This window comes from Rousettus aegyptiacus, unplaced genomic scaffold (assembly GCF_014176215.1).
Source record: "Rousettus aegyptiacus isolate mRouAeg1 unplaced genomic scaffold, mRouAeg1.p scaffold_m13_p_16, whole genome shotgun sequence".
Lineage (NCBI taxonomy): Eukaryota > Metazoa > Chordata > Mammalia > Chiroptera > Pteropodidae > Rousettus > Rousettus aegyptiacus.
The window spans coordinates 5628454-5642362 of record NW_023416291.1 but is presented as its reverse complement, the minus strand read 5'-3'; the positions used below and the strand labels follow the sequence as shown (position 1 = coordinate 5642362).

The 13909-nt window shown below is 33.8% G+C and overlaps 1 protein-coding gene across 10 annotated transcripts in view; it reads right to left on the bottom strand.

Annotated features, from left to right (window-relative positions):
- Positions 1-13909, bottom strand: part of LARP1B (La ribonucleoprotein 1B) — a 71800-nt gene that overhangs the window by 40266 nt on the left and 17625 nt on the right. For 9 of the 10 annotated variants that reach the window (XR_004954842.1, XR_004954843.1, XM_016148091.2 and 6 more), the window contains 3 exons: positions 9424-9595; positions 4681-4853; positions 2557-2916 (listed from right to left, as the gene is read on the bottom strand). Coding sequence is in view for 8 of the 10 variants with exons in the window: in XM_016148091.2 (XP_016003577.2) it covers positions 2557-2916; positions 4681-4853; positions 9424-9595 (705 nt within the window). In the remaining 2 variants the exon portion in view is untranslated. Of the gene's footprint in view, positions 1-2556; positions 2917-4680; positions 4854-7872; positions 8844-9423; positions 9596-13909 lie in introns of those variants that run through there. The other variant, XM_036233483.1, reaches the window with a different exon arrangement.

The window sequence follows — 13909 nt, the reverse complement described above, 5'->3', positions numbered from 1 at the left end:
CTCCTATACAACTCTTAAACGATCATTCCTCAGGGCTCACATCTAGGTTTTCTCATTGTTGTATTTCCTGTCACCTTAAATTACCAATATCCATCTCTTAGACTACTTTAATAGCCTCTCAACTGGATGTTTCTGTCACTCTTGTCCCATCTAATCCAACCACCACCAAACTAATCTGAGTGATCTTTTAAAAATAAAACTTAGATCTTGCCCTGTTGCCTGTGTAAAAGACTTCAATGTGCTGCATTTGAACTTTAGATAAATGCCAAACGATTTAGCATGGCCCGCAAAACATTATATGATCAGACTCCTGCCTACATATCCATAGCTATCCTTTTATATAATGTTGCATGAACAAGCTTTTTTACATTTCCTCAAACATACCAAATTCTTTACCATCAGATCTTTGACACCTACTCTTCCCTCTTCCTCAAATATGGTTTACCTGCTCTTCGCATGTTTCATTCTTACTCATACTTCACATCTCACCATAATTGTGACCTTTTCACAGGCAACCCAATTCAATATCATAATTTGTATTAAGTTCTCACTATGTGTTTATTTTAATGTCTGCTTTCTCAATTATTTGTAAGAATCAGGCATGCAGAGATCCTACCATCTTCCTATTCCATGCCCAGGAACTAGCACAGCGTCTGGCACATAGTAGGAATTCAATAAACAACATTAGATGATTGGTTTCTTTTCCTTTAAGCAGACCCACAGGAAAAGTAAAAATCTCATGAGATAGTACATGTTAAGTACAGAATTAGAAGTAAGAGGAAGTTAGATAAGAATGTATGTAAGGATCAGGCTAAAATAAGACATACTTATGAACACACCCAAAATGCTGAGAGCCATATAGCCAAGATTGTTTTCCCCTAATATATCATGGGTAAAGCAGCTGATAGTTTTTAATTAACTGAATACATGGCTTTTAATTACTGTTGTGTTCAGTTAAGAGCAAAAAATAATTGCCTACAAATAGCATATGTTTCTCAAGGAAGCCTGATAGTCCATTATTTAGAACTCTAAAAACATTTTCCCACAGTACCAATATAATTCACAGTGGTTACTTTGTCCAAGTTAATTGGTTCGTTCACGATGTTTAATCTATAATTCATTTGTCCATTTTAACAAATATGAACTGAGCACTACTTTGTGCCAGGAACTGTTCTAGCACTGGAGATACAGTAGTGTGCAAATAAGACAAAAATCCAATCCTCATAGATCTTACATGTGATTAAAACAGAAAACGAATGCGATATACAGAATGGCAGATGGTAAAGAACAAAGAAGGGTAGAGGGATAGGGAATGGAGAGAGGGCTATTTTAATGTATAACCTATTATTACTTGAATTTATTTCTTTTTCTGTTCCAAAAAGAAGTTAAGATATTACTTACAGAACCTAAGAATCACAAAGTTATAATGCTCATACAAGGAAAGATTTTCAACGAAGAAACTTTATAAAAATACTTAGTTTCCCACAGCAGTAGGACAGAGAACTAACTGCTCAGGCTCTCAGTCACTGACAAGCTACAATACCCTGAGGCAGAGTCTCCAAAACACCAGTGGCTAGAGAAGTTAAGAGGATGAAAGCAGTGATGGAAATTCCAGGAAAAAAATGAAAAGCCAAAAAAGGAAAGCACAATTCTTGTCGATCATATGAATCTCAACGGACACCCACTCCCATCTATTTGACTACTAAGTGGCCAGGTTTTCTTCCTACAAGTATGTATTTCTGACTAAGATCTCTGTCCTATTTGGCATATTATAGTGATACAACTTTCCCCTCCTTATTCTAGCCTTGAAACAAGTATTTAACTTTTGGGGGTTTTCTGACGAATTTAATGGCAGAAAAAGATCCCTTTTAATCCTTACCTATGCCATAAAAATTCCTATCACAAGAATGCAGATGGCCAGCCAACTACCCTGGCACTCTCATATTTTACCTTAATAACTAGGATACGCACCAGGGCGTATAGTAGAATGTAAGAAGATAAAAAATTGGAACATGGTTTCAAACAGCATCCCTAGCATGATAGCAATAACTGGACAAGGTAATACAATCAGTCAGTTAAATCTTTTATGCTTGTCCACAACCAGTTCCAGTAGCACAGAGCACGCACCACAGACTAAGGTTAGAAAGGTGGAAGGAGGCAACAAAAGTAACCCTGGCTCTGAAGCCCCGCTCACATAGCTGGGGTGATTATAGCCAAATAAGGAATGAACATATAAACTAAAACTGTCCTTAACTTCAGTTTTTATTCCTTTTTATGAGAAGGGCCTTTTTATTATTTTCACCTGAAAAAAGCAAGGGTTTTAGTCAGTGAGTGATAATACTGTTTTAGAAATTTAAGTATTTATTTCGCTGTCATTTTAATAAAATAAATATCTCAGTTTGTGACTATCAGATATATTTCTGGGAAAAATTAAAATTAATAATTTATTTATGTTCAAACTTCCATAAAATAAAGCCTCAAGTTTAAGAAAATATAAATAATAACACATAATCAAAACATAGTAGCCGCAGAAAGATGCTGGCCAGAAACAATTACCTTTATGGCTGTGTGTGCACTTTCGTCTTCCATCCATAAATCCTGTTCATAATAATATAAGCCATCATTGATAACTTTAGCAAGTTCAGATGTAATTTTTGCCTGAGACATGTGGCTGCCTGTTCGATCTCCTCCAGGATGTTTTCTCATGTAAGGTGGCGTCTGAGTCACTATCAAAATCTTGTTTAAATCCTGGTCATCAATTTCATAATCTGAATCATTATCAGACCAATCAGTAAATGTGTTTTTTTTCCCTAATTTTTCCATCTCTTCATCAAATAAAAAATCAAGTTCTTCTTGTTCTTGTTCATCTGGAGAATATAGTTGATTTGATGGCTCTTCAGGTAGAGATGTTGATTCCTAATGAAAGAAACTAGTATTTTATATATAACAACTTTTCTATGACTTTTAAGATAAATGTCACATAATGATGTTACAAGTAATATCAAACTTGTAGGCTCAATGACTAGTTTAATAGTCAAATAGTAAAAGAAAATCAAGCCAGTATTATTCTGATCCAATAAATGTAATCAATAAACACTAAATTTAACATTAAAGAAAAAAAATTGAAGAAAAGATGGATTCTATTAAAGAATAGAATCTTTTAGAGTTTAAATGGTCCTTACACTATCAATTTTAAGATGAACAATTATTTTAAAATAAATGTTTACATGTGAAAATTTTAAATATGAAAGAAAAAATATAACTCTTGAAATAAATGAAAGATGGCACAAATTTTTGTCAGTGAGTCCAGGACACCATCCTCCCTTATTATTCAGGTTTGCCACAACAAACAGAAAAATTCGTCAGGATCTTTAGAAAGTTTTGTTTCAGAAAATCACTTTAGGCTTTCAAAAATGACTCCAAGGGCAGGGGCACTCTCATAACATTTAAGTCTGCTATTTTATTTACCACTGCTAATTAAAAGTTATCTGTGAACAGGGTTTCTCACACTTAGCACTATTGACTTGCGGGCTTTCTAATTCTTTGGTGTGTGTGTGTGGGTGGGGGGGAGGCATCCTGTGCACTGTACGGATGCTTAGCAGCTTTCCTGGCTTAGACTCACAAGATGCAGTCCCACTCTCCAAGCTGTAACAACCAAAAATGGCCTGAGACATTGCTCAATGCCCTCTGGTTTGGCAAAATATCAACATCCCACGTACCCTCCGTGGAGAATCACACTTAAATCCTGCATGCTTCCTTTCTTCATGTTCTGATCTTAGGTATAAAGAGCCCCACTCATAATAATCTTCAATATGATAGGCTTCTTCATCCTTCCTGCATCTAGGCCCATTTATTTTTAGTGACCTTTTTCTTATACAGCTTATTTTCAATTTCTGAATCATTTGAGTGGCACTACTTACAAGTTTACTTTTGGTAAACTTTTCACATTAAGAAAACTGCACATTCATATACAGTTATAAGAAATAAGAGAGATCTTCTGTATTTTTTTACTCAGTTGTCCCCAATATTTACATCCTGCAAAACCATAGTACAATATCACAAACGAGACACTGATATAATCCAACAATTTTACTCATACTCAGCTCTCCCCAGTTTTATTTGTAATCATTTGTTTGTGTGGTTTAGATCAAAGAATTTTTATCACATTGCGAAGTTTGTGTATCCAACCACCAAAAATACAGCAGTTCTACCACCACAAGGATCTCCATTTTTTTCCTAACCACACTCATCTCACACCCTTATTTGCCCCCTTTTCTGCTGTGCATTATACCACCAAAACGTATGTAACCCTGATAGGTACCCTTTACAAATATTTGTACTAGAACTTTACAAATAATTAACAAGGTTACAAATAATATAATAGGGCTATAAATCCAAAATTAAGATTGTCAGCTTAAAAAAAACCCCTGAATTATTCAAAATTAAATTAGTCACAAGCAAAAAGGCCAAGTCAAAATATCTTTAAACCACATCCAGAAATAAATTATAAAAATTGATACTGTATAACTCATTTTCAGCTGAGTGAAAGTGTTTACTGAAGGTCAATAGTTCCAATTTTTAAAAACTCCAAATTTTATATATGTAGCCGACAGAATTTACACTAACCTTACACTCCACCTACAACATATCACACTTTCTTTTTGGTTTATGACAACTTACCTTCAATTTCACTGGGGATGGACGATGCCTCTTTTTTACTTCTATCCAAGGTTCTGAGTCAAAGTCAGGCAAACTGGTAGACAAACCTCTAGACGTTGCTTGAAGAACACTTGTTTCAGTAATTTTCTTTGGGTTCAGTGGACTTCCAATTCTTGGAGAATTTGGGGCAGACTCTAAAATTTTAAGTTAGTTCTATAGTTAAAATAAGGCTTTTATTACTGATAAAACTTTTTTCCCCCTTGGTCTTGATTTTTTTCTTCACAAAAACATGATAAATCAACCTCATAACCTTTCCAATGATTTTCAAACCTGAAGAACTTGTAAGGTGTATTCAAGTGAAACCAAAGAATAATAAATAAAAGCAATGTCACCAACCCTTACACAGACCAAACTTCTCAAGAATATCGATGTGAGTCACTAATTATGACAATAAATCTGTGCAGGAGTAAATTCTCTGCGAAATCTTAGGTTAATATCTATTATAATGAAACTATGGACTCTCAAAAGCTATTAAGCCATAGTTATACTAAATGTCTGTTTTATTCAAGACAAAAACTGGTCCTTCATTTCTCTGCTAGGATTTACACTAAGGAACCCATTACTCGTATTTTTCACATTTCCTTTGTTTAACAAGGTTTACCTAAATGCATCACTTTGCTCTTAGTGAACAAAGGGCAGAATGTCGTATCATTAAAGTGCACTGTCCTTTCTCAATAACACTTAAAACATTTTAAAACTTTGTTGGAATTAAAAATGGCTTTTTCCGTGCTATTTTTTAACCAAAGTAATTATGCATTCTGTAAGTAAAATTCAAAATGATTCCTTTATGAATTTCTTTTCCAAAAGTCAAAGAATATTTAAACTCGCTTTGGACAAAGTGTCTTAAAAACAAATTTATACTGTACAATTCTTAACATCATCATTTACTGCTCGAAGCCAATTCTTTAGAAATTTTGCATAGTTGAATATTACATAGAGAAAGCTAAAATAAATGAACACCAACAATCCTTTTATTTACTAAGTGAAAAAGCAAAGACACATTCCAGGAATTTGGGTTTGAGAAGAATACTCCAAGATTTTACTTTTACTTACTATATATGCTAGAGTCAAATGCATTATCTTCTCTATGGAGCCATACTTAGATCCAGGATACAACCACCAGATCACAAAAATAAACAACAACAACATATTGTTTCATAATAGAAAAAGCTCTGAATTAAGCTGTCCAATACAGTAGCCACTAGCTACATGGAGCTAATGGGTTCTCAAAATGTAGTTAGTTCTAAAATGTGCTCAGAATATATGTAAAATCTGTACTATATTTCAATGATACGGTCAAAAAATAAAACATCCATAATTTTATGGTTATAGTAATATTTAGATATGTTAAAATGTTTAAAACATTACCATTATTAGGATTACAAGTATAGAAAACATTGAACACTGTCACTCTACAACTTCCTTAATTAATGGTGTATGTATCCATTACTTGATCCACAAAAGTAGTATGAGTTAATGCTAGGTTTGGAATGTCAGCGTTACTGAAGTTATAGAGAACCCTGTTCTTAATACTATGAATCATCTATGTTCACACAATAAATAAAGCTTTAAAAGTAGCCTCGGAACCATCATCCTAGAAACTGAGATTTAAGTAAGTTACCATTATGCTTAGTGCATGTACAAATGATAAGAACAGCACCTGGCAGATGCTAGGGCAATCGGTAGCTACTATTTTTAACACAGAAATTTAATCTTTAAACGTCTACTTAAGTTTATCATATACTCATCTCTGAATGCTACTGAAGCTCAAATGATTCACTATATTCACAACACACGCGCTTATAAATTACAGTAAAATACCAAATTTGGGTATGACAAGAGAATTTAGAAGTTTTTAAAGGGTGTTCAGCTCATAATTAAGCTATATGTGTGTTTTGTGTGATTTCTGTGATTTGTTATACAATGAAATGAATTCAAACTATACACACACACACACACACACACACAAACATATATATATATATGTGTATGTAAATTTTAAGGATAATTGTAAATCCCTAATCTTCCAAGACCAAATGAGTTTGAATATGCCTTGGATTACTCAATATTAAACTTAGACAAAAAATTAGACACACACGTGAGCACTTATGGCTTCTCATTTGTAAGAACCCATAGAAAATAATGTTTTTGCTGTCTTCATTAACTGAAAATTGTCAACATGACTCCCCAAAGATGAACCATCGTATATATGCATGACATCCTCCTGGTATGACTTTTTATCCACCCTGAATCAAAGCTTTAGGTAATTATTATAAATTGCTTTAAAAGGATTATATATTACACATGTGGCGCATCCAAGGATACTTCTGCAGATCGACTTTTCAAAGGAAATCCCACAGCTCATTTAATCATTAGGACTCCTCCTGTACATTTTTTAAAGCCAAAAATAAACAAACAAAAGATCGTCAGATATTTGACCTCTAAATTTTTGTGAATGAAATCCTTGTACTATTGCTAGTGCAATACTATGCCCATAGAACCGGAAAACCTCAATCTCAAAACACCTTATCATTCCTATAATCAACCTTCTCTGGTGTATTACAGTTATCTGTTCAGCACAAAGGTGAACTCATGCTACACAATTCAAGCTCTGGAAGGAAAATTATAATTTTAATTTCTTTGATGAAAAGAACCAAAAAGTTTAAATATTTTATCACACGAATCCCTCAGAAAGTATACACAAAGTTAATTTTGAAATGTAAAGCCTTTTCATCTGAGTAAAAAGGATATAGATTAAAAAGTTTCACCACCTTTCTCTACATGCAGGTACAGATAAAAATCTACATTTCTTATTCCTCATTTCCATTTGAAATTTTTGGTGACACACTACTCTCCACTGAATTTAGAAAACTAAGGCTTTCTTATTAGAGGGGAATTACTATGATCAGAAATTTGTGAATTCATAGGCAAAGGTGGAGTTTACATTAAGTATTCCTATGATGTGATGTGTATGAGCATAACACTAAGAAAATTCCATCTTTCTATATGTTTTTCATTATTCATCTAGTTTCGATGTATAATTTAAAGAACCTAAAATTTTTAGCACTTGGACATATGTTGACTTATTTCAGGTAATATGTATGTGTATGTAAATGAGCGTACATAAAAAACACAAAAATTTACAAGACATTGTTATTTTTTTCCTGTAATTTTATTAATGCATAAATGGCTAAAGGACAGGCATCACCAACTTGACTGACCCATCTTAGCTACTCTGTGGAAGAAGTATTTCCTATTTTATCTAACTCACCTAATACCTGTTGGAGGTTAAAAATGTCATCTTGGACCCCAAGTTTACACAATAAATTAATCTAACTTATACAGACATTAGATCTTAAAAAAAAAAAAATTTAACAAGATCACTTTTCTTCAAATTTTAAGACACCTGTCCAAGTCACTTTCTAGGTTTAGAGGCATAGAGAGCTGACAAAGAAACACCAAGTAAAAATATCTGAGACTGTCCATCAGTGCTTTATTGGCAGGTGTCTCATGCTAGTGTATCAAAAATACATTTTAAAGAGTAAAGAAAAAAATACTCTTGTTCATTTCTTAAATTTTTTATCCCGTAGTGTCCACCTTAATAAATCTTATACCTCATGTGGATTATTATGACAACATGTTAAGTTATACAATGTATACTACACTGAAAGGCAAATCAAATAGCAAAGGACCTAATGATCTGGGAAATGCCAGTCGAGCCTCTCTATTTCTGCTTTACTGATATGGACACAAATACATAAGTCTGGAAGGAAAAGAGAGAATCTTGTAATATTTCCAGAATGATAATTAACTTTCCCACCGTGAAAAAGAGAAGCACATGCAGCCCAGGCTAATTACACACAAATGAGCAGCTCATATAAAAACAACAGCAGTCCTCTGGTAGCTCATCGTCATCACAAAGCTGTTTGTCTCCACTGCAGTGTTGGCCCAACCTCCTCCACAAGGAGCTGGGAAGTAGACATTCTTGCACAGAAGTCAGTCTGGTTGCTTTCATTTCTGGAGCATGATTTGTTCCAACATTTATAATATTTCAGTGAGTCACCTATTCCTCTGCACATTCCGATCAAATGACATCCAAGAGCATCAGTAGATCATCACCTTGACTGAAAAAAGTTTAAGCACACATATTTTTTCCCAAGAGGGAATGTCTTAAAAATGATCCAGGAAAAAAGTCTTAACATTAAAGTACATTTTGGAAAATTTTAAATACCACCAATTCTTAAATCTGTAATTATAACTCCATAAGAGAATCCCAATTAAGCATTATGTCACCCCATCCTTTCAAGACAAGGCTGAAGCACATTAAAGGAAGTCTACCCACTCTTGAGTATAAAATGTTTAGACTATTGCAATCCTACTTGACTATTCCAAGGTTACAGGGGGAAGACTGGCACAACACATCTATAAGATATCACTTAGTAAAATTAAGAGAAAATAAAGTAGAAACTCCACACATAACAAAGTACACAAATAATTTAAGAACAAATAGAGCAGAGCTTCACTCATAATTCTTAAATCCCTATTTCATTTATAGCACTGTGAGGGAGGCAATATGAATAGAATTTTGAGTATCAAAAGTTAGCTTTAAATTTCCTATTAAATCTAAATAAATTTTAAAAACATAGGTAAACTGTACCAAATAGCCCACTGTTACGTTGTTTGCTCTAGAAGAAAAGCTGTTACCTGTATGTGAGTAAAAGGCTTGGCCTGGTACGAACTCTGGGCAATCAATCAGTTGAGTGAAGTCTGTTTGTGGCACCCTACGCGGAGGGCCTGGAATTGGCCATTTTTCTGGTTCTATCTTTTTTCTCATTTTCTCGTCCACAATTTCCACTTCTGTGCTATCTTTCAGTGCCTAGCAATAGGAATTTTGATCTATTAAAGAACTTTCGCTCAAAAAAATTTAATTGTACATCCTATACTCCCAATAACACTGAAGCTCAAAAAAAAAATAAAGTACAACAGACCCTGCCCCCCACCACCCCGTCTGTGATTTCACTTTCCACAGTTTCAGTTACCTGTGGTCAACTGTGGTCAGAAAATAGTAAATAAAAATTCCAAAAATAAACAATTCATAAATTTTTAATTGTGCATGCTGTTCTGAGTAGTGTGATGAAGTCTCACACTAGTCAGCTCCATCCCACTCAGGACCGAACCATCCCTTTGTCCAATGTATGCACACTGACCATCAGTCACATGGTAGCCATCTGCGTTACCACATCCACTGTCACAGTCTTAATGTTTTGTTGCAAGTAACACTTATTTTACTTAATAATGAATCTGAAGCACAACATTAGTGATTCTGGCAATTAAGATATGCCAGAGAGAATCCATAAAATGCTCCCTTTAAGTGAAAAGGTATGTATGTAGGTATATATAAAAATATAGTACATACAATACATATGATTCAGCACTATCTGCAGTTTTGGGCATCCACTGAGGGTCGTGAACATACCACCCAAAAAGGAGACAACGGTAATTTGATAAGGAGCACAGACTTAGTATGAGTTAATACCAGGACTCAAATCATTTAATATCTGTCCACCAGTAAAAATCTCAGCCACTAATGCCTTTGGTGCTTCTCAAAAATAAACATGATGTAATTAAGGGATAAAATAAAACTAAAACAAAGTTTCTTCAAAATAAAAATTAAAGCCTTATTGATCTGAATTTTAACTAAAATTCAAGGGTACTTACCTTTAAAATTAAAAATACAAATATAAAAATTAACATACATGTTAACTTTAAAAAATTAAAGCTTGTTATACTTTAGTTGGAGAATGCACATGTATTAAGAGTTATATATATACTTTAAGAGTTTTATATTTGTATGACCTTAATGTTATAATATTTCTCAAGTTATATTTTCCATAATCGAACATAACTTTGAAATTAGTATTAAAAATTTAAAAACAAACTCTTTGATGGGAATCAGGATACTCACTGAAAGAGAAAAGTCTGAAATACAGAAGAAAATAAGGAAGAATCCTACAGTAAGGGTTTTGAATTGGTGATATCTATTTTCTCACATATACTTTCCTAGTTTTGTACAGTGAACATTCTAGAAGCAATGACATCCAAGTAGCAAACCAGTATGCCTAGCATCTAAATCTTGCAACGACATGGATGAATTTGAAAAATTATAAACTAAACAGCCAGTAGACAATTCCATTTACACAAATATTAAGACCAGGTAAAATCCATCTATGCTAGGGCGGGGTGGGGTGGGGTGGGGTAAGGTGGGGAATATGGACTGCAAAGAACCACTAACGACGTCTTCACAGTAAAAGACTGTATCTTGTTTGGAGTGAGCTTATACAATTTTCAGAATGCAAACTAAAAACCTATTTACACCTTAATTTTTAAAACCCTGAAACTTTCCTAAGTTAAAATTTTTTAAAATAATGTTTTGGGAAGGCTGTCTTTTGGCTAGAAAGTAGAACAAGTCAAACTCTCAACAGCGGTAAATTTAATTGGGTCAATACTTTGGAAAAAAGCTCAGCAGTGTCTACAAAAGCTTAGCATATATAAATCCTGTCACCCATTAATTTCATAGCAAAATATATGTGTCCATCCAAAAAAATATGTACAATAATGTTCAAACTGTAAAGAATCCAAATGTATGACAAGAGAATCATGGGAAAAGTTTATTTATACAATGGAATACTACCTCAAAATGGAAAATGAACAACTGCTATACACCAACAATGGATAAACAGAAAGAATGATGATCTAATGCCAGATATAAAAGAATATGTATAATTCTCACTATGTGAAGTTTAAGAACAGGTGAGAGAGCTTAAACAGCAACGACCTTTGAGGAAAGCATCCGTACTGACTAGGAGGGGCCACAGGGAGCTTTGTACGATTTGGAAATGTTCTATATCTTAATCTAGATGGCAGCTACACAGGTATAATATAGGGAGTCACCTATAATTTTATAATTTCTAGCATGCAGTGTATAAATTATGTCTCAATGTAAAAAGAAAAATTTAAAGGAAAAAACTGGAGGGAAAATACTCCAAGTTCTTTATATATAGCTATTGAATGCTCTGCCAATACACGTTTATAAAAAAAAAAGGATATAACACTGTATGTAGTATAATATGAACTATCTCAGGAGGAGCATACCAAAAAAAGAAATAATACTGATTACCACCAAGGAAGGTTTAACTAGTTTACTATTGGTGAAAGATGGGAAGAAAAATTTTCACTATATATCCTTTGAATCTTGAATCACAGGGAATTCAATCTTCATTGGTAGAAAAAAAAAATTAATTCAAGAAGAAAAAAAGGAGAGCAGAAAGTGAACCAATCATGATTCAGGAATTAATAGGATCATACAAAAACGGTATCACATGCAAATTTAATGAAAGCATCAAGATAAGAGTTAGACATAATTTTATTAAAGCCAAACCTTGGTTATCCTGAACTTGTAAACAAGGAGTTATAGTATACAGCCAATATTTCTGGTATCTAAAGTTTTTACAGACTGGCTATTAATTTTGATCCTTTTCTTAATGATACCTGTTACTATGAATAATTACCAATGCTGGAATACATAGATGTTATAGCCCCAGTTTCTATAGCACAATGACAGTAGTTAATAAACTCATTCTACCATGAGCATAATCATAATGTTTTGATCCAAAAATAAACAACATAAAGAAAACTAAATTTTCTTCAAATTATAGTATACAGAAACTTTATTTAAACACCACCTCTAAACATACACAATAATGGCATTGCTTGAAGTGATTTTTTCATAAATTAAAAAAATCACTAGTTACTTACATATCAACAAAAAACAAATGACTAGTTCATAGTGTTTTGAAAACCTGGACTTTCGTATGGCCAGTTTTTATTTATTTTTACATTTATTTATGTATTATTATTACTTATGCCAACAGCACCTGGTCTTCCTAGGTGGCCTCCCATCCAAGTACTAACCAAGCTCGACCCTGGCTTTGCTTCCGAGATCAGACATCGGGCCTTTTTAGTTCAGGGTGGAATGGCTGTAGTAGAGACTATGAACCGTGGCTCCACTGGGACGCGAACCCAGGACTTTCTATGTGTAAAGCAGACATGCTAACTGCTACACTATGGAACCACGTCCCTATGGCCAGTTTTTAAAGCATAGAGCACATATGTTCAAAAAATGTGCTAAAGACGTCTCCTAAGAAAATGAAATGAGCCAAAGAAATACTCCAATAAAAATAAGCAAATGATTTCGACAGACATTTCAATAAATAAGGTCCACCAACGGCAAATAAACAACATTAAGAGGCTAAACATTATTAGTTATTAGGGAAATGTAAATTAAAACCACACTGAGAAACCACTGCCTAGCTATAATTCAGAAAAACTAATAATACCTAGTGCTGATGAGGCTAAGGAACAAATGGAACCCTCTTACAAACTGATGGAATGTAAAATGGTCAAACCCACTGTGGACAATAAGTTGGCAATTTCTCATAAAGATTCACTTACCATGCGTTTATGCTAACACAATCCTCACTATTTACCCAACAGAAATGAAAACATATGTCCACACAAAGACCTTTATGCTTTTTCATAATCTCCAGAACTGGAAGCAATCTAAACGTGTATCGACAATTGAATGAGCAAACTGTGGTACATCCATACTGTGGAATACTGGTCAACAACAAGAACGGATACATGCAACAACATGAATGGATCCCAAAAGCACTATGCCAAGTGAAAGTAATGAGAAACAAAAGGCTACATACTATATAACTTATATGATATGCTGGAAAATGCAACACTAGGACAAAAATCAGGTCAGTGGTTTTCAGGTACTGTTTATAAGGAAATGGACTGGCTACACAGGGACACGAGGATGTTGTCTGTTATAACTCAGAGAACAATACAGCAAACTGGGCAAATTTGATTGCATGCAGGGACAATCAAACGAAAACCCAAAAATACTGAAAGCAGTTATTTATAGAACAGGACAGACAAGAGATTCAATAAAAGCATTAAGAACATGACTAGAAAAACTTAGGTTCAAGTTTGAAGGATCAGGTTAAAAAAAGGTGGAAACATCCTTAGTAATTCTTTGAGGGGCTTCCAGGGTTAGACATTTATTTGGGTTTTATAAAATAGAAAAAAGCCATGTGATGCAGTTTAAGCCTTAGGCAAGGACTGA